Source organism: Pipistrellus kuhlii, unplaced genomic scaffold (assembly GCF_014108245.1).
Source record: "Pipistrellus kuhlii isolate mPipKuh1 unplaced genomic scaffold, mPipKuh1.p scaffold_m20_p_17, whole genome shotgun sequence".
NCBI lineage: Eukaryota > Metazoa > Chordata > Mammalia > Chiroptera > Vespertilionidae > Pipistrellus > Pipistrellus kuhlii.
Window position 1 is genome coordinate 26337260 of NW_023425482.1, and position 18807 is coordinate 26356066.

The 18807-nt window shown below is 64.6% G+C and overlaps 1 protein-coding gene across 9 annotated transcripts in view; it reads left to right on the forward strand.

The window, feature by feature from the left end:
• Positions 1-18487, forward strand: part of KIFC3 (kinesin family member C3) — a 40584-nt gene extending 22097 nt beyond the window's left edge. For 6 of the 9 annotated variants that reach the window (XM_036440267.2, XM_036440270.2, XM_045582834.1 and 3 more), the window contains 16 exons: positions 6878-6943; positions 7493-7639; positions 7764-8003; positions 8707-8880; positions 9512-9659; positions 9769-9899; positions 11478-11589; positions 12498-12679; positions 13540-13644; positions 14314-14444; positions 15022-15145; positions 15522-15651; positions 15777-16006; positions 16482-16616; positions 16981-17089; positions 17839-18487. In XM_036440267.2, coding sequence (XP_036296160.1) covers positions 6878-6943; positions 7493-7639; positions 7764-8003; positions 8707-8880; positions 9512-9659; positions 9769-9899; positions 11478-11589; positions 12498-12679; positions 13540-13644; positions 14314-14444; positions 15022-15145; positions 15522-15651; positions 15777-16006; positions 16482-16616; positions 16981-17089; positions 17839-17864 — 2190 coding nt within the window. In that variant the 3' untranslated portion in view covers positions 17865-18487. Of the gene's footprint in view, positions 1-6877; positions 6944-7492; positions 7640-7763; positions 8004-8706; positions 8881-9511; positions 9660-9768; positions 9900-11477; positions 11590-12497; positions 12680-13539; positions 13645-14313; positions 14445-15021; positions 15146-15521; positions 15652-15776; positions 16007-16481; positions 16617-16980; positions 17090-17628; positions 17654-17838 lie in introns of all 9 variants that reach the window. The other 3 variants (XM_036440269.2, XM_036440271.2, XM_036440268.2) reach the window with 2 other exon arrangements.
• Positions 18488-18807: the final 320 nt, after the last annotated feature.

Genomic DNA, 18807 nt, shown 5'->3' on the forward strand with positions numbered 1-18807 from the left:
CGAGTGGACAGAGGTCATTGCCGAGGTCACCCCCTGGAGCACTAGCCGGAAAGGGAGGCTGGTGTGGGTGCAGGTGGAGAGGGGGCTCTCACACCGCTGGAGGCCAGGGAGAGCCAGGCTTAGGCTGTGAGCGGCGTTTTCTCCGTTCGAAGGCCAGGGGGACGCTCAGGGTCTCAGAGCTGCCCGCCCGGCGGGGCCGGTCACCACCCCCCCTCTGGGTGCCTGGCTGTTTCCCTTCTTCCCCGTACGTGGGCGCCCGGGCCCCTCTCCTGGGGCTCCGCTCCGCCCTCCCACTGTCCTGTCTGTGTCTCGTGCCTGTGTCTGTCCCTCCCCACTTCCCCACGGCCCCCACAGTCCGCTGTAGGGTTTATACTAACGGGATCCGCCTCATCGTTGCTTAAAGCTCCCCTGCGTTGGGGCTGGTGCTGGGCCCCGTAGTGCCCACATCTGGCCCACAGCCCCCGAGCACGCTCAGCTGCCCCTCCCTCCTCTCCCCCGGTGTGGACGGCTCAGGCTTTCTCCACCTCTCAAACCGCGTTTTGTTTTTGAAGAGCTTTACCGCCATAGCATCCCTCACCGTAAAACCCGCCCCTTTGGAGGTGTGCAGCTCCCGGTCTGGGGTGTGTGAGGGCGGCGAGGCAACCACCACCTCCCGCTAATTGCAGAACCTTTGCGTCACCCCCAAAAGATGTATTAAGTCACTCCCCCGCCCCCCAGCTCCTGGCAGCCGCCCGTCTGCTTTCTGTTTTATGGATTCGCCTGTTTTGGGAACATTTCATGTAAATGAAGTCATCATCATCATCAGTGGCCTTTTGTAACTTTCAACAAGTTGGATTTTGTTTATTTTTTTTATATATTTTTTCCCCTTAATTAGCAAAATCTCTTTACTTCTTGGCGGGGAAGTTGAAGGGGAAGCATCGCAGCCTTTTCGGTTCTCCCAGCCCCAGCCCTGCAGACACTCCGGGCGCCCCCCCACCCCGGCTCCCCACCACCCTCCCGGCCCCCAGCCCTCTGGGCCCTTCGGAGAAATGCGAGTTCTGAGTGGTGCCTGGTCTTTGCTCACGTTGGTTTATCCTCGGGCATTCTTTCTTCTTAAAAAAATATTTTTTAATTGATTTCAGAGAGGAAGGGAGAGGGAAAGAGAGAGAGATACATCAATGATGAGGGAGAATCAAGGATCGGCTGCCTCCTGCCCGCCCCACACTGGGGATCGAGCCTGCAACCCCGGCTTATGCCCCAACCGGGAATCAGACAGTGACCTCCTGGTTCATAGGTTGACATCCAACCACTGAGCCACACTGGCCGGGCTATCCTCAGACCACCTGTCAGCTCTTTTCTGCTAATCTCTCCGTGGCTGCGCCTCAAGCTCCGGTCCCTGAGCCTCTCTCCAGAGCAGTGGTTCTCCACCTTCCTGATGCCGCGGCCCTTTAATGCAGCTCCTCAAGCTGTAGTGACCCCCAGCCATAAAACTGTTTTTTGTAGCTACTTCATGCCTGTAATTTGGCTGCTGCTATGAATCGTAACGTAAATGTCTGTGTTTTCCGATGGCCTTAGGCGACCCTGCTAGCGATTCTCCGCCTGTGGGCCGGGGTCACCGCCACACGAGGAACTGATTCAAGGGTCGAGGCATTAGAAAGGCTGAGAACCCACTGCTCTAGGGTCCCATACCCTATGGAGCTGTGGCCAACCCTGTGGGCCCGGAGCCGGGTTCGAATCCCGATGTTGGCCCTCCTCATGAGCTGTGTGACCTTGGCCTAGTTCACCGTCACGCTGCACCTCAGTTTCCCCGTCTGCACAGCGGACACGACGCCGGGGCCCGATGAGATGGCCCAGGTCTGTGGGTGCCCCCACCCCTCTTCCCAGGGAAGAGTTTGGCTTTGGATCGGGGGCGGGATTCGGGTCCGGGCTCCCCCAGGCGCTGGCCGTGCAGTCACAGGAAGTCACAGGCTGAGAGCGTGGCTTCCAGGCTGCTGGGCAGGTCAGAGTGAGCGTGGACGGGAACAGGGATGGCGAGCTGTACAGCGCTGTGCCCTGGGAGGGTCCCTCCTGCGCGCTCCCGTCTCCTGCCGGCCTCGCTGTGGTCTGACCCGCGGTGACCTTCCTGGCCTCCTCCACGCTGACCCTCTAAGGAAAGCCCGTCCGGGGTCCCTCCACCTCGTCGCCGTGGTGCCTGGCCCCCAGCCTCGCCGTGTGAGCGCGGCTCTTCCTGAACGGCAGGCGGCGTTAAGGGTGGTTGAGTGAGGGCGCGGCCCTGGCTGGCGTGGTTCAGTGGTTAGAGCATCGGACCTCGCACCGAAGGGTCTCGGGTAGGATTCCCTGTCAAGGGCATGGACCCGGGTTGCAGGCTCGTTCCCCAGCCCCAGTTGGAGCGCGTGCGGGAGGCAACCCATCAATGTCTCTCTCTCACGTCGATGTTTCTCTCTCCCTCCCTCCCTATCTCCTTTCCACTCTCTCTCTCTCTTAAAAAGAAGAAAAAAAAAATCAATGAAAGAACTATCCTCAGGTGAGGATTAACAAAACAAAAACATCGGGTGAGGGCTGTGGGGGTCAACCTGGTGGCGGCGACTGAGTTACAGTCCTAGGTTTGCCCCTTGGTGGGCAGGTGACCTCGAGCAAGTTGCTTAACCAAGGCTTGATCTCTTGGAACCTCAGTGTTCCTCCCTGTGAAATGGGCATAATGGGGGTCCCTGCCTCAGGCTTGGGGGGTTCAGAGCTGCTGTTATGATGACAGCCCTCCCCGCCGGTGAGGCCGACCCAGCGAATGGGGCTCCTGAGGCTGCAGGAGACCTTCCAGGCCTCCCCCGGGGAGTGTCGGATGGAGACTTTTGTGGGAGCACTCGGCCCGAAGGTCCGCTTCTGAGTCCCCGAGCACCTGGCTGACCCAGGCCACAGAGGCCACGGGGCTTGGTCTGGCCACCACGGGGGCCGTGGCTACAGAGGATGCCCTCCCTGGTGATGTCCTAGTGGCTTCAAGCTCCCCCTCCTCTTGGGGGCGTCCCTGGAGCCGGGGCCCAGCAGGCAGAGGAGGAGGAAACCCAGGGGCGTGGGCGAAGCCGAGCCTGTCCACGGTTGTCCGGAGGGTAGGGTGGTGTCTGTATTGGAACCTGGCCCCTCTGGCCTGGGGGTCCACGCTTCCCACTGCCCCCAGCGGAGGCAGGGCCGGACGGACCCCTCCCAGAGGTCACGGAGCCCGGAGTCGGGTCTCCTGGGAGAGGGAGCGGGTTGGGGACAGCGTGGGGCTCTCTCTGGGGCTGCCCCTCTGGCCTCTGGGCCGTCTTCCTGAGGCCCAACGGCTCCCAGGCCCTCTCCCCTCCCCAGCTTAGTGACGCCCCTCCTGGCCCCTGGGAGCCTGCCTTCCCTGAGGAGGCGGCTGAGGCTGGGCCGGCGAGGCAGGAGGCGAGCAGCGGGCCGTGGGCGTTGATGGGGGGCAGCTGGGAAAACACATCTGCGCGGGGCGGCCCCGGAGATGTAATTGTCAGGCCCCGGCTCTCTGCACCAGGCCCGTGACTCAGTTTCTCTGGCTGACACCTGTGCGGTCGGTCCATGGCCAGCCTGGTCCCTTCCTCCACCCTGGGGGTGACACCAGCGGGCCTGGAGCCCCACAGCTGCCCGTCGGGAGCCTGCCTCGTCCCGCCGCTCTGCATTGGGGTGCGCTGGCTGCCGGGCGGGTGCTTGAGGTGGTGATGGGGGCCTGCTGTGTGCTGGGCGCCTGCTGGGCCTGGGGCTGGTGATAGAGAAGGCCTCTCCCCCTTCGTACCAACGACGGAGAGCCATGGTGGGTAGTCCCTTCTCTCTGGTGAGGTTCACCCCCCGGCTCCCACTCTGTCCTCACTGCTTTGAGCAAGGCAGGCTGTGAGCTGGGGTGGACTCGGGTCCCAGGTGTGCCCTGCTCGCTGGTGTCTTCCGTCTGAGGACCTCTGGGTGCCTCTGGCTCTTTTTGCTCATTGTTTCCCTAACTCAGGGCCTCCTGGCACCTCCCCTAGCCTCCGGCCTTCCCGAAGCAGACCCCTGTGGGCAGCCTCTCATTTCCCAGCCCCCACAGGAGGCTGCCTGCCTGCCCGGGTGCCGTCACCCACCCCATGGACATGGAGGGTTCGCGCCTGCCCAGCCACCCCCGGTGTGGAGCTGTGCCCCTCACTGCCCTGGATACACCAGGGGGTGACTGGGCGTCTGACACTCGGACCACAGAGTCATTGACAGCCCCTCCCTCAGCCCCCCACCCGCACTCAGCCCCCGTGGGAGGCACCTGCGTGTGGGGCGCCCCTCGGAGTTCTAGGCAGAGCCCAGAGCACCCAGGATTCCGATTGTGATGCAAGAAGGAGGCCGGGGCCCGGCAGCGGGCGGGTGGCAGGTGTGCGTCCTGGCCCCCCCGGTAAATGCTGGGAAACCCCACTTCCGCTGCGTCGAGTCTGAGCGCCAGGCAGCACGCTGGGGACCAGCGAGGGCAGAGCACACCCAGCCGGCGCCGAGGACACGGCCCGTCTGGGCCGCCCGTTCACCAGTGGACCGTGCCGGGGTGACTTTTGGGGGAGGACACTGCGGAGGGGGGAGGGGACCCCAACCTTCCAAAGGGAAATAGAGCCGCCTGTTTTAGGGTGAAGGGCGTGCAAGAGGCATAGTACACATTCTTTGAGACTTAAAAAAAAAAAAAAATAACCGAAAAGCGTCAAGAATCGGTCCTACAGTTCTGTGGTCCGGGGACCTCCCCGCCGTGGTCCGGCTCGCACGGTGATGGTTCGGGTTTTCTCTGTGTGTGTGGAGACATGTTTCTCTGTGTCATCGGAAGCTCCCGGTAAACATCTGTGTGCCCCACGGCGGGCGCTCGGGGGACCCCCGATTCTGTGGTGCAGGCGGGAAACACCGCCTGGTGCAAACTGTTCCTCGTTCCCCCGTGGCCGTGGTCGGCAGACCGCGGCTCGCGAGCCACCTGCGGCTCTTGGGCCCCTGGAGGGTGGCTCTTCCACAAAACACCAGGGCCTGGGCGAGTCTGTTTGGAAGAAGTGGCGTGAGAAGAAGTTTAAGTTTAAAAAAACGTGCCTCTCCAAAGAAACTTCAATCGTCGTCGTCGTCCTGTTGATATGTGGCTCTGTGGACGGATGAGTTTGCCGACCGCTGGCCTGTGGGGCCAAGGCACTGAGCAGCCCTCCCATCAGGCTCATGGCAGACGGGGCGTCGGGAGCGTACAGAGTGGCATGAGCTTTTCCCCCTGCGTGGCCCATGGCCCAGCATATGGCTGGGGGGAGAGGGGGCTGTAGGAATGGACCCTCCGGCTCTCCTGGCTGAGCTTGTCCGCCCGGAGGACTTGGGAAGCCAGGCTGGGCCTGTGTTTTGGGATCCTTGTCCCCGACCATGAGTGACGGCGCTGTGTCAGGGCCTCGGCCTCAGAGGCGGGTGGAGCCCATGGCCGGCTTCCTCCCCCACCGACTCGGAGAGGCAGAGGCCCGACGGACACGTGGTCCAGCCGCCTGCTCCGGGCCCAGAAGCCTGAGCCCTGGTCCTGACGCCCGCAGACCGGTGGTGGCCCCTCAGCCACTCAGGCCGGGAGCTTTCACACACACACACACACACACACACACACACACACACACGCGCGCCCGCGCACACACACACGCGCACGCGCCCCGGGAACCACAGGGTCTGGCCTCCGGAAAGGTCGGAAGGCTGGGGACACCGAGCCTGTGTTCTCCCGGCCCCGTGGCTGCCTCCTGCAGGTGGCCTGGGGGGTCCAGTCCACACGGCCCCTCACCTGGCGGCCCCTGGAGGCGGGGGCTTGGTCACCTGCGGTTTGGCAGTGGAACACAGTGTTCCATCGCCGGCTGTGAAAGCCACATCCCGACCCCCCTCAGGGTGAGTCCAGAGCGTGGGGTGCGCTTCCCAGAATGCTCTGCAGGGAAAACCGCAAACGTGCTCACGTCCGAGTCAACGTGCTTGTGTGCATGCTGGGTTCTTGGCCAAGGAGAGGGTCTGCAGCCAGCTGGGGGTCGGCTCCCGAGGGGTCGCCATCCTGGGATCCGCCCGCTGGGGGCCTGGTTTCCCCGCCCAGGCCTCCCGCCGGGCCAGGTCACCCGTGCCTCCGGACGAGGTGCCCACCCAGCCGCAGCTCCTGCAGGGCAGGCTGGGAGCTGGGGTGGACGCGGTCCCAGGTGTGCCCTGCTCGCTGGCGGACCCGTCTCCGCAGGCAGCCTCACTGGGAACCACTCGACATGGAACGTTCCAGGGGCTGGGCAAGGACGGGCCCTGGCTTCCTAGCGCCTGCCATTTACACAGCCTGGGAGCCTTTTTTTAAAAATGTATCTGTTTCTTTTGTTTGTTTTTTAATATATTTTATTGATTTTTTACAGAGAGGAAGGGAGAGAGATAGAGAGAGAAACATTGATGAGAGAGAGTCATCGATCAGCGGCCTCCTGCACACGCCCCCTACTGGGGATGTGCCCGCAACTAAGGTGCATGCTCTTTATCGGAATCGAACCCGGGACCCTTCAGTCCGCAGGCCGACGCTCTATCCACTGAGCCAAACCGGATTCGGCCCGGGGAGCCTTTTAAGAGGAAAGAATAGAAAGTTACGGATGCAGAAGCAGGCGGGGGCCTGTGCCAGGCACGCCTCCTGAGGGGCAGCCCCCGGTGAGCCGCCCCGGCCTGAGCCGGGAAGGGGCAGGGGTTGCGGCATCTGCTGCGCCTGCCCGCAGGCTCGCCGGAGAGCTCAGGCCGCTGGGTCCTGGGTGGGAGCGGGCGCTGAAGATTGGCGGCCCGGCCAGGTGTCTCTGGCCGGGCGTCTCTGGTGGGGCCCGATGCTTGGGCTCGGGGAGGGCTGAGCCGAGGCCTGGGTGTGGGCTGGGGGGGAGCAGGGCTCATGGTGACCCCGGCTCTGTGCCGGCAGGTGGAGAGCCTGAAGGAGAAGCTCATCAGCCAGGCCCAGGAAGTGAGCCGCCTCCGGTCGGAGCTGGTGAGGCCCCCAACGCGTCCCTGGGGGGCGGGGAGGGGGAGGGGGCAGCAGGCAGGGGGGCCAGTGCCCAGTCTGGCCTCCAGACGTGGGGTGAGGGGTGTGAGCCCGAGCAGCCCCAGGGGGGCAGCGTCCTGTCTGGGAAATGCTCCTGGATAATACCACCTTCACAGGCCCTCCGAGGTCACGTGACACACAGGGGCAGGGGGTGCATGCTCCCCTGCCATGTAAGACAGGAGTGTGAACTCCAGGCAGGAGTGTGAACTCCGTATAAATAGGACTTGTGACTTTCACACTCGGGAAAATGATGGGGGTGATGGGGGCAGGGTGCTGCCGCCGCAGCAGTTCCTGTCTCACCGCCCTCTCCATCTTCCTCTCCTGTCTTTACCTTTACCTCTTGATTTCCTCCTCTCCCTCACTCGCCTTCCTTCCTCTTTTCTCCTTCTGTCTTTCTCCCCCCATCCCCCCACCCCTTGCACACACTGTGCCCGCCCCCCTCCTCGTTCCCCCCCTGACGGGCCCTGGCCACATGCCCCCGTGCGGACCCCGCAGGGAGGCACGGACCTGGAGAAGCACCGGGACCTGCTGATGGTGGAGAATGAGCGCCTGAGGCAGGAGATGCGGCGCTGCGAGGCAGAGCTGCAGGAGCTGCGCGCGAAGCCGGCGGCGGCCCCCTGCGCGGGCTGCGAGCACAGCCAGGTGGGCACGGGGCCTGGGGTTTCCCGAGGGCCCACTCCTAACGGGCACCAGCTCCTCGCGGGGACCCTGCGGGCCTGTCCTCCTGCCCGTCGGCCTCACGCAGGGCCTGTCCCCCCGCCTGCAGGAGAGCGCCCAGCTCCGGGACCGGCTGGCGCAGCTGCAGCTGGAGGCGGCGGAGAACAAGAGCCTGCTGTCCGAGCTGAACCTGGAGGTGCAGCAGAAGAGGGACCGGCTGGCCGAGGTGGAGCTGCGGCTCAAGGACTGCCTGGCCGAGAAGGCGCAGGAGGAGGAGCGGCTCAGCCGGCGCCTGCGCGACAGCCATGAGACCATCGCCAGCCTGCGGGCCCAGTCGCCGCCCATCAAGGTGGGTGCCCGGGCTGGACCTCAGCGATCACGTGGGCCCCGGTGCCCGGGGCAGGGCTGGCACTCAGGAGCGGGTGTGAGGGGTGAAGGTGGCGCTCTGGGTCTGCACTCAACCAGTCTCTGGCCTGTCTCTTGCTTCCCAGGGCCAGGCATGTGGTAGGCATCCTGCAACTGATGCTTGAGATGCCCACCGCAGGCCAGGCAAGAACATAGGGCATCGCTGGGTGCCCCCATCTTTGCTCTCCTCTGCTCTGTGCCGAGGCAGGGGCCATAGCAGGGCTCGGAGTGGCTCCTTAAGAGGAGGAGACTCGCCGAGGCCTGTTTGGCTCAGTGGATAGAGCGTCGACCTGCGGGCTGAAGGGTCCCAGGTTCGATTACGGTCAAGGGCATGTACCTTGTGAGGGGTGTGCAAGAGGCAACTGATCGATGTTCTCTCATCGATGTTTCTGGCTATCTCTCTCCCTTCCTCTCTGTAAAAAATCAATAAAATATATTTTTTAAAAAGAGGAGGAGACTCTGGGAGGCCCTGGCAGCCATGGGGAAGCCAGGACCTCGCCGCATCTCTGTATTTTTCAGGGGCTCTTAGTGGGATGTCCCCGAGGGTCCCCTCCACAGGCCAGGGAGTCTCAGGGCCTCGGAGCGAGGCCGAGGCGCACTCACACTCCGTGCTCCCCTCCCTTCCTCCCTCGCTCGCCCGCCCGCAGTACGTCATCAAGACGGTGGAGGTGGAGTCGTCCAAGACCAAGCAGGCCCTCAGCGAGTCCCAGACCCGGAACCAGCAGCTGCAGGAGCAGGTGGCCATGCAGAGGCAGGTGCTGAAGGAGATGGAGCAGCAGCTGCAGAGCTCGCACCAGCTGACGGCTCAGCTGCGGGCACAGGTGTGCAGGCCGCGGGGGGTGGGGGTGGGGGGTGGAGGTGCGCGTGGGGGCGCATGGCCGTGGGGCAGGGCGTGCCCGCAGCGGAGGCCACAGCCCCGGGCTCCGGGCCCTCCTCTCCCCGCCGACCGCGGGAACAAGGGCCGGTTTGGTGGGAGCCTCCGTTTCCTCATCTGTAAAGTGATGGGATCCCACCTCATAGTGCGGCTCAGGGGCTGTCTCACAAGAGGTTCTGCTCACAAAGGCCCAGGGCCCCGCACACCCGCTCTCGGAAGGGAGCTCTCGCCAGTGTCACAGCCAGGCAGTCCACTGTGTGGAGCCAAGGGTTCCAGGTTGCACACCTATCATGTGGGCTGGGGGGGAGCAGGGCTCATGGTGACTGCACACCTATCATGTGCTCGGACCCGGGCCGGTGCCGGGGCAACGCAGGGAGGAAGCTGCATGGAGCTCATGGCTCTGTGGGGGGAGAGATGTCCATCCTGCCCCTCTCCTGTGTGTGTGCGTGTGCGTGTGCGTGTGTTCAGGTGTGTGTCGGGGGACGGGTAAGAAGAGACAGGGCTTCTTTTTGGTGCGCGCACACACACACACACACACACACCGCCCCATGTACTGAGCCTCCGGCCTCGGCCGCCAGATCGCCATGTACGAGGCAGAGCTGGAGCGGGCGCACGGGCAGATGCTGGAGGAGATGCAGTCCCTGGAGGAGGACAAGAACCGGGCCATCGAGGAGGCCTTTGCCCGGGCCCAGGTGGAGATGAAGGCCGTGCACGAGAACCTGGCAGGTGAGGCCCCCCCTCCCCCAGGCCCCGGGCCCCGGCCGGCCCCCCCCCGCCGCAGCCCCCACCCCATGCGTGCGCCTGACACCCCACCCGCCCGCCCGCCCGCCCCCAGGCGTCCGGACCAACCTGCTGACGCTGCAGCCGGCGCTGCGGACACTCACCCAGGACTACAACAGCCTCAAGCGGCAGGTGCGCGGCTTCCCGCTGCTGCTGCAGGAGGCGCTCAGGGGCGTCAAGGCCGAGGTGAGTGCCCGCCGTGGGGGTGGCGCGGGGAGCGGCCTCCAGGCCTTGGGCACAGGCCGCATCCACCCAGGCGCTCTTCCAGAATGCAGACTGAGCCAAAACCGGTGTGGCTCAGTGGATAGAGCGTCGGCCTGCGGACTGAAAGGTCCCGGGTTCGATTCCGGTCAAGGGCATGTACCTTGGTTGCGGGCACAACCAGTAGGGGGTGTGCAGGAGGCGGCTGATGGATGTTTCTAACTCTTTATCCCTCTCCCTTCCTCTCTGAAAAATCTATAAAATATATTTAAAAAAATAAAAACAAAATGCAGACTGGGCCCCAGACATCTGTGCCCGCCTCTTCCACACACACACACACACACACACACACACACCACACACCACACACTGCCACCCTAGACCCTGTTTGAAAAAATATGCTCAGGGGCAGGCATTTTGGCGTTCTTTTTTTTTTTTTTTTTTTTTTTTTAATATATTTTATTGATTTTTTACAGAGAGGAAGGGAGAGAGATAGAGAGCTAGAAACGTCGATGAGAGAGAAACATCGACCAGCTGCCTCCTGCACACCCCCCACGGGGGATGTGCCCGCAACCAACGTACATGCCCTTGACCGGAATCGAACCCGGGACCTTTCAGTCCGCAGACCGACGCTCTATCCACTGAGCCAAACCGGCTTCGGCTTGGCGTTAGTTCTATTCCGACTCTCGAACCCAAACGTGCTACAGACGCCCTCCTATCCCCCACACACGCTGCGTGCATCCTCACAGCTGCCAGCTTGAATTTTTTTCTAAGTTTGGCAAGCTGCGCTCCACTCGATGTGAGAATGGCCAGTGTCTCTCGCATGCCACCCCCGCTCGGAGCCCTTCATAGGCTCCTTGAATCTTAGTGACGGCCCTGCCGGGCAGAGGCTGATATGTTTTTAGGAGGAGAAAATGGTTCTTCTTTCAAATATTATTATGTCAGCAAGACACGGGCATGGCGGAAAGAAGGGCATCGGAGGAGAAGGGAGGGACTCTGCCGCCCTGATCCCCGCAGGCGGCCTCCGTGCCGGCAGTTCCCGGGCGCCTGTGCCCTCTCACCCACCGGGCAGAGAGGGGCGTGTGCCCGGCGTCTCTCGCTGCTTCCCCCTGCGGAATGCAGCATGGAGATCTCTGCCTACCGGCGCCTACCGGCGCCTACCGGCCCACGAGTTAGATGGTGTTCGCCCCACTTTACAGATGGGAAAACCGGGGCTTGGAGACTCCGAGCCTGTTGCCTCGGGTCCCCAGCTACTCGGGCGGGGCTGGGATCTGGGTCCAGCGGGAGCGGAGGGCGAGGGCGGGTGCCGTGGCGGGAGGCTGAGACGCCGCTCTCTGAGTGGGCAGCCGGGCAACCTGGAACCCTTGGCTCAGCCTCTCGGGGGCTCCGTTTCCTTCTTTGAACAGCGGAACGGGTCGCAGCACACACACACACACACACACACACACACCCCGCCCCAGAGGAGACTCAGCCCAGGGCGGGGGACAGTGCTCCGCCAGCCGGGGGGCTGGCAGTCTGTGGAGCTGCCCCCCTGACAGTGCTGCGTGCCCCGCTTCCCCCCAGATCGGCCAGGCCATCGAGGAGGTGAACAGCAACAACCAGGAGCTGCTGCGCAAGTACCGCCGGGAGCTGCAGCTGCGCAAGAAGTGCCACAACGAGCTGGTGCGGCTGAAAGGTGACTGCGGGCGGGCGGGCGGGCGGGCGGGCTGGGGGCGGGGAGGGGGCGCCGGCACAGGGTCCTCTGCCTGGCTCAGGGGTGATCCTGTCCCTCCCCACGGCCCCTGCCACTGAGGAGCTACTGTCTTTCCGTCTTGGAGGATAGAGCAGTGGAGACATTGCAGGCAGGGCCTGGCTCACCCCCAGGCCCGGGTGGGGAGTGGCTGCCCTGCCACCTGCTCACCCCACGAAGGCCTAGGGGGCACCTGTCCTGTGCCAGGTGCTGCTCCTGACACGGATGGAGGCCTGGCCGTGGGCCCACAGACGCCATCCCCGCCTCCCGGCGCTCACTTCCGCTGGGAGGGCAGACCATGATCCTCCATCAGCCAGGGAACCCCGATAGGGGTCCCGTTGCCAGGGCTGGGGAGGAGGGGTGTTGGGGGGCGTCCTGGAGGAGGCAGAGCTAGATCTGAGACCTGGGCTGGGAGTTGGCGTGGACGGGGAGAGGGGAGGTGGGCCCAGGCGAGCTGTGGTGGGGAGTCTTCATTCCAGGGGCACCGGGACCCCACCGAAGGTCTGGGAGATCCGTGCCCCAAACACCCGCCCCGGAAGGCAGCCTCTCTGCCGGCCAATCCCAGGGCGTACCCCCTCCTCCTCACCACCCGACCCCCACAATTTCCCCCTGTCCCCAAGGGGCAGCTCCCACCCCCAACTGGTTTGCGCAGGAAGGAAATGTCCCAATAAGGGAATTCACACTATAGTGTGAGTGACTGATACCAGCTGGGTGGCCCTGGGGGCCTTTCTTAGAAGGCAGGAGGCTCCTGAGCTACCAGCCGGCTTAGGATTCCAGCGGGCACCAGCGTGGACGCGGTCTGGTCTTGACCCAGCCTGCCCCCTTTCTCCTCCCCCGCCCCCGCCCCAATCCAGGCAACATCCGGGTGATCGCGCGTGTCCGGCCGGTCACCAAAGAGGACGGGGAAGGGCCGGAGGCCACCAACGCGGTGACCTTCGACCCCGACGATGACTCCATCATCCACCTGCTGCACAAAGGGAAGCCCGTGTCCTTTGAGCTCGACAAGGTCTTCTCCCCGAGGGCCTCGCAGCAGGACGTGAGTGTGGCTCTCGGGTGGGGTGGGGGGAGAGGGGGGGACACAGAGACACTCACCAGGAGAGGGAGAGATGGCCGGGGGTGGACAGAAAGCAGTGTGAGCATGGCAGGGGGAGACAGGATAGAGAAGCCTGGGTGTCGGGGTCCCTCTCTCCTTCCCTCTGGAGAGAAGAGGGTGGGAAGCCAAGACTGAGGGGCCTTGGAAGCTTCTGCTGGGAAGGAGAGATCCAGGCACAGTCCCGCCCACCCACCCACGTGGCCCCGCCCACCCACGTAACCACGCCCACCACCGAAGCTCCGCCCACCCACGTGGCTCCTCATATCCGCCTGACCCTGGCCAGCTTTGAGCCCGGTCCTTCCAGCCTGTGGGAGGCCTGGGGTCTCAGCACCTGCTCTATCTCTGCCAGCGCCAACCTGCCAGGCCTGTTGGGCCTGTGCTTTGCTCCGTGCCCAGCCCTACCTTTGCCCCCGTCCTCTGCCCACTGTCAGGCAGGCAGGCAGGCAGGCGGAGGAGGTGCCAGGCATGCGACTGGCCTCTGTCTTCCTTTGGCTGCACCCTCCAGGGGTGGGGGCGGGTCCCTGCGCCCCAGGGCTGGGCGGCCCTCCTTCGGGTGTTGTTGGCGGGCAGCAGGCACTGCCCTGTCTTCCCATCTGTCTCTCGGCAGCGAGGTTACCATCTGTGTCTGGAGCCACTGACTCGGTAGTCACGATGGCTCCCCAGGGAGCTGGTGTCCACAGTCACGTGCCGTGTGTGATTGCCAAAGGAGGGAGCGGTCAGGGGGAGTGGCCGGATGAGGTGCTGGCGGGGACCCTGGTCCCAGCAGCCCCACACCCTCCATCCATCCCGTGCCCCCTCTCCAGGTCTTCCAGGAGGTGCAGGCCCTGATCACCTCCTGCATCGACGGGTTCAACGTCTGCATCTTCGCCTACGGCCAGACGGGTGCTGGCAAGACGTACACGATGGAGGTGGGTGCCTGCTGCCGGGGGGGGGGGGGGGGCGCGGCCTCAGGCAGTGAGGACCCCCCCTTGCTGCCACGGGTCAGGGCTCAGGGTTCTGCGTCGTGTGTTTTGCCTCACAACCTCCCCAGGCGCTGGGGCCTGAAGGGCACTGGGATGGTCCCAGTGGTAGGAGAGGCCGGGGTGACCACAACCACCTCACACCATGGTCGGCAAACTGTGGTTCTCGAGCCACATGCGGCTCTTTGGCCCCTTGAGTGTGGCTCTTCCACAAAACTTGCCACAGCCTGGGCAAGTCTATGTTGAAGAAGTGGCGTTAGAAGAAGTTTTAAGTTTAAAAAAATTTGACTCTCAGAAGATATTTCCGTCGTCCTGTTGATATATTTGGCTCTGTGGACTAATGAGTTTGCCGACCACTGGCTCTAGGGCAGTCGGGCAGGGTGGTACCATTTTAAAGGTGGGAAACGGAGGCCCCAGGAGGCGGATGAAGTTGCTTGCAGTGGGGAGAGAGGAACTGGGGACAGAACAGCCTGCAGACGGAGGCTCCGGGCGGGGAGGCTGGCCTGCCTGCGAGGGGCAGCTGGGGGCGCTGGGGCCACAGGCGCCCTGTGAGCATCCGCACGGGCCACCCCTCGGGCGGGAGGGGCCCAGCTCACGGGGCCCTGCTCCTGCCCCCAGGGAACCCCCGAGAACCCGGGCATCAACCAGCGGGCCCTGCAGCTGCTCTTCTCCGAGGTGCAGGAGAAGGCCTCCGACTGGCAGTTCACCATCACCGTCAGCGCCGCCGAGATCTACAACGAGGCCCTCAGGTTGGAGGCTCGGGGGGCTGGGGGGGGGGGTGAGGAGGGGGCGGGGAGGAGGGGGGGTCATCAGGTTGAGGGCCCTCAAGTGGCAGCCCTGGGGTGGCACATGCCCCCGGGAAGCTGGGTGGTCTCAGGACCGCGTGGAGCCAGGCGGGATGGGAGCGTGGAGCCTCCTTGAAGGAGGAGTCGGGGGCTGTACCCCAGGACTCCGCTCAGAGGCTCTGCTGGCCCCAGGCCCCTCCCCCATCGGCGGGCAGGGAGGAGGGCGCGCTCTCTGCTCTCCTGAGGGGTTCCTTTTCCCCTGGGAGCTCCCCCACTCGTGCAGGCCGCCCAGGGGCGATGGAGAGGTCTGTGGGGAGCCGGCGCACTGTGGGGGCAGGGGGAGCAGCCACAGGCCTTGTGGTTGGGGGACGATGGGTCTCCGCCCGTCAGGGGGCTGAGTGCAGGGAGGAGCTGGCGGGGGAGGGGCTTGGCCTGGTGTCCAGGAAGGGACATTCCGGGTTTGGGGCAGGTGCAGAGCCAGCAGACAGAGGAGGAGAGAGTGACTGGGGTTCCCTCCCTCCGCCCACCCCCGCCCCTGCAGGGACCTGCTGGGGCAGGAGCCCCAGGAGAAGCTGGAGATCCGGCTGTGCCCCGACGGCAGTGGGCAGCTGTATGTGCCAGGGCTGACGGAGTTCCGGGTGCAGAGCGTGGACGACATCAACAAGGTGTGGGTCGGGGGGACGGGGCGGGGCGGGGCGATGCGGGGGGACCCGCCCCGAGCCTTCCGAGCCTGTTTCCTCCTCGTACAACACAGAGGGCGACCCCCCCTCCAGGGTGAGGTGACCAGACGTCCCGCTTTTGAACAATTTGTCCTGCGACGTCTTAAAAAAAAGTCCCGATATTTGGAAAGTATCTTTTCCATCTTTTGGACTTTTTTTTTTTTAAAAAAAAAACACCGTGGGATGCGGGACAAATGGTTAAAAATCGGGACTGTCCCGCCAAAAGCGGGACGTCTGCTGGCCACCTTACTCCAGGGGCAGCTGGGGACGGGGCGATCCCAAGGCCCCCCCTCGAACCCTGTACCCTCTCGCCCGCCCCCAGGTGTTCGAGTTCGGCCACACCAACCGCACCACGGAGTTCACCAACCTGAACGAGCACAGCTCCCGCTCGCACGCCCTGCTCATCGTGACGGTGCGCGGCGTGGACTGCAGCACCGGCCTCCGCACCACGGGTGAGTGAGGGCCCGGGCGGCCCGCCCAGCCCCCCGACACCCCCCCCACCTCCACCCCCCACCCCCCACCCCCGCCTCCGGGCCGCCCTGACCTCCCCGCGCCCGCCTCGCCCTCCCTCCCGCAGGGAAGCTGAACCTGGTGGACCTGGCCGGCTCCGAGCGCGTGGGCAAGTCGGGGGCCGAGGGCAGCCGCCTGCGGGAGGCGCAGCACATCAACCGGTCGCTGTCGGCGCTGGGGGACGTCATCGCCGCGCTGCGGTCCCGCCAGGGCCACGTGCCCTTCCGCAACTCCAAGCTCACCTACCTCCTGCAGGACTCGCTCAGCGGCGACAGCAAGACCCTCATGGTGGTGCAGGTGAGGGCCTGGGGGGCCCCGGGCTGTGCAGGGAAGGGGCCCTCGTCCTCAGCAGCTCCGAAGTCAGTGACATGCACCCCGGCAGGGCCCCCCACCCCCACCCGTGTGCCTCCCAAGTTTAAGGTGACCAGATTCTAGCATTGGTAAAGCGGGACACCATTGACAGGGGGTGCGGGGGTGGAGGGGTGTCTTGATTAAAACTTTGGTCTATATGGAGCAACAAAGACTTTCATAGAACGCAAAAATAGTGTTGTAATATTTTTTAAAACGCCGCGGGCCGCGGGACAGATTGTTAGAGATCGGAAAATCGGGACTGTCCCACCAAAAGCGGGACGTCTGGTCACCTAACCCAAGCTCCTTCCTTTGGGCCAGCGTCCCCCCGGCCGTGAGCGCCCTCCGGTGGGCACGCTGCTCCTCCCGTGCTGTGGGGGCAGCTGGCTTGGGTGGGGTCACAGTGAGCCCGCGTGCCCCCTAGGTGTCCCCCGTGGAGAAGAACACCAGCGAGACCCTCTACTCCCTCAAGTTTGCTGAGAGGGTGCGCTCCGTGGAGCTGGGCCCCGGGTCCCGCAGGGCAGAGCTGGGGTCATGGTCCAGCCAAGAGCATCTGGAGGTAGGGGGATGGCACAGGGGCCGGAGGGAGAGCCTGGGAGGGGGTGACAACTTGGGGGGGTGGGAGGAGGTGCCAGAGGGGCTGGAGCCAAAACTCGAACCCAAACCCAGCAGCAAAAGGGAGTCCTTGGCCTCCGAGGTGCCCGCGGGGCCCTCAGCCGGTGGGATGGGCAGGCGCAGGGGCACAGGTGCTCAGCGTTGGCTAGCTCAAGTCTTTCCACGTGTTACCTGTTCACCTCTCCAATAACAAGCCGGGCGCGTCACGGCAGCCATTTTGCAGACGGGGAAGCAGTGTCAGGAGGCCGGGAGGGGAGCGTGGTGGAGGGGTGCGGGGAGCCCCACCCACCTGCGTCCCCTGCCCGCAGTGGGAGCCGGCCTGCCAGGCGCCGCCGGCCGCGGCCCGGGCCCACTCGGCCCCCGGCTCCGGGACCTCCAGCCGCCCTGGCTCCATCCGGCGGAGGCTGCAGCCCTCAGGTGAGCATTCAGGGGGTGGGCGGCCGGGGGGGGGGGGGGGGCAGGTGGTGAGCCACCCTCACGGGCCAGTCACCGCCACGGGACTGCCCTTACCTAGGCGGGCTTTTTAAAAGTCTCCCAAAACGCCTCCAGAGCCTGTTTCACAACCTGCGGTGGCTCTGGGCTTCAGCCAGGGCAGATGGTGCTGTGTCCGTTTCACAGAGGGAAACGGAAGGACTCCCCCCCACCCCCCACCCCCAAGGGCTCCCGTGGGCTGGTGACTTGGGCCCGGGATGTGAGTGTCCCTGGCTGGGCTGCAATACGCCGGTCACGGCAGCTCTGCGTCACCAGCCCTGAGCCTCAGTCCGTGGCGGAAAGGGCAGGGCTCACCCCACGACGTCCTAGATGAGGAGGGAGCCTGGCCAGGGCCTGGGGTCCAGGCCTCCAGCCCCCACTCGAAGAAAGGCCAGCCAGTGCTTGGGGTGCAGACAGGGCGGCAGGTCCTGGGGTCCCGGCCCAAGGCAGGCCTGCCAGTGAGACGCCTGTTGCTTTGATTTCAGCCTGAGGCTGGGGCGCCGTCTCCAGGTGAGTGTGGGCCCTCGGCCCGGGGCTGCCCGCACCTGGCCTTGCCGTGGGGTGTAGGGCTGTGCCGGGGGCCTGCCGCTCAGGGCTGGGTCTGTCCTGCTACCTGCTGTCTGTCTGTCTGTGTGCTTCTGCCCGGCTCCCTCCTGCTCTTAGCCGGAGGCTAACCAGCCCCCTCCCCCCTGCAGGGAAGTCCAGGCCGCTGCCTGTGTGATGGACGTGTCCGCCCTGCGTGTCAGGGGCTCGGTCCCGGGGCCTCACGGGCCTGCTCCCGCCGCAGCCAGGAGCCTGGGAGGCGGAGGCCGGAGGAGGCTCCTCCTGTGTCTCCCGAGATGAGAAACATGTTCCGAAGGAAACGGTGTCTCGGCTGTGCTGTTGGTGCCAACGACGTGGGCTGGAAGGGCAGGGCCGGCCCGCTCCACCTGGCAGGCCCAGACCCCCCGAGAGCGGTCCCTCATGGGGAGGGCAGCAGTGCTGGGAGGTGGCCTGGCCCGGGCTGGCCCGCCTCTCCCAGCCTGCAGGGCACCCTCTACGGGGATGACTGAGCAGCCCCCGGGAGGCACAGGGACTGTCGTCAGGCTGGGTGGTGGGCACCCTGGGGCAGTTCTCCAGGGCCACACCGGGCCTGGGAATAGTGTTCGTTGTGTACATAGCGCGACCGGCGGGTTATTTATGGCTGGCGGGAGGCCAGGGGGCGGGGACTCTGCCTCACCCACCCGCCTGGCACCAGACTCTCCTCGCTCACTGGCCTCCTGACCATAGCTCCTCTGAAAGCCTATTTAAGAACCTTTGGAAGCTTAGCCATTTTTAATATTAAAATAAAAGCCTTTTTACACACGTGTGGTCTTGTGAGCCCAGGAGCAGGGCGTCAGTGGTGCTGCTGGTTCCCGCTGCTGGCGGTCACCACAGCCCCAGGCCGGCCCTGAGTAAGGATCGCGTGGCCTGGACATCCACGATGGGTAGGACCGGTGCCCCCTCCCCTTGTCACTGATCCCTCAACGGTGTCGTCACCTCCGTCTTACAGGTGGGACATACAGGCTTCTCCTGGCTCAGCACCACCAGGCTGGGCCTGGCCTTGTCCACGTAGTGAGCTGGCCACAGGTAAGCACCACCCTCCCCTAGGGCTGCAGGGGTCCTCAAACTTTTTAAAGTGGGGG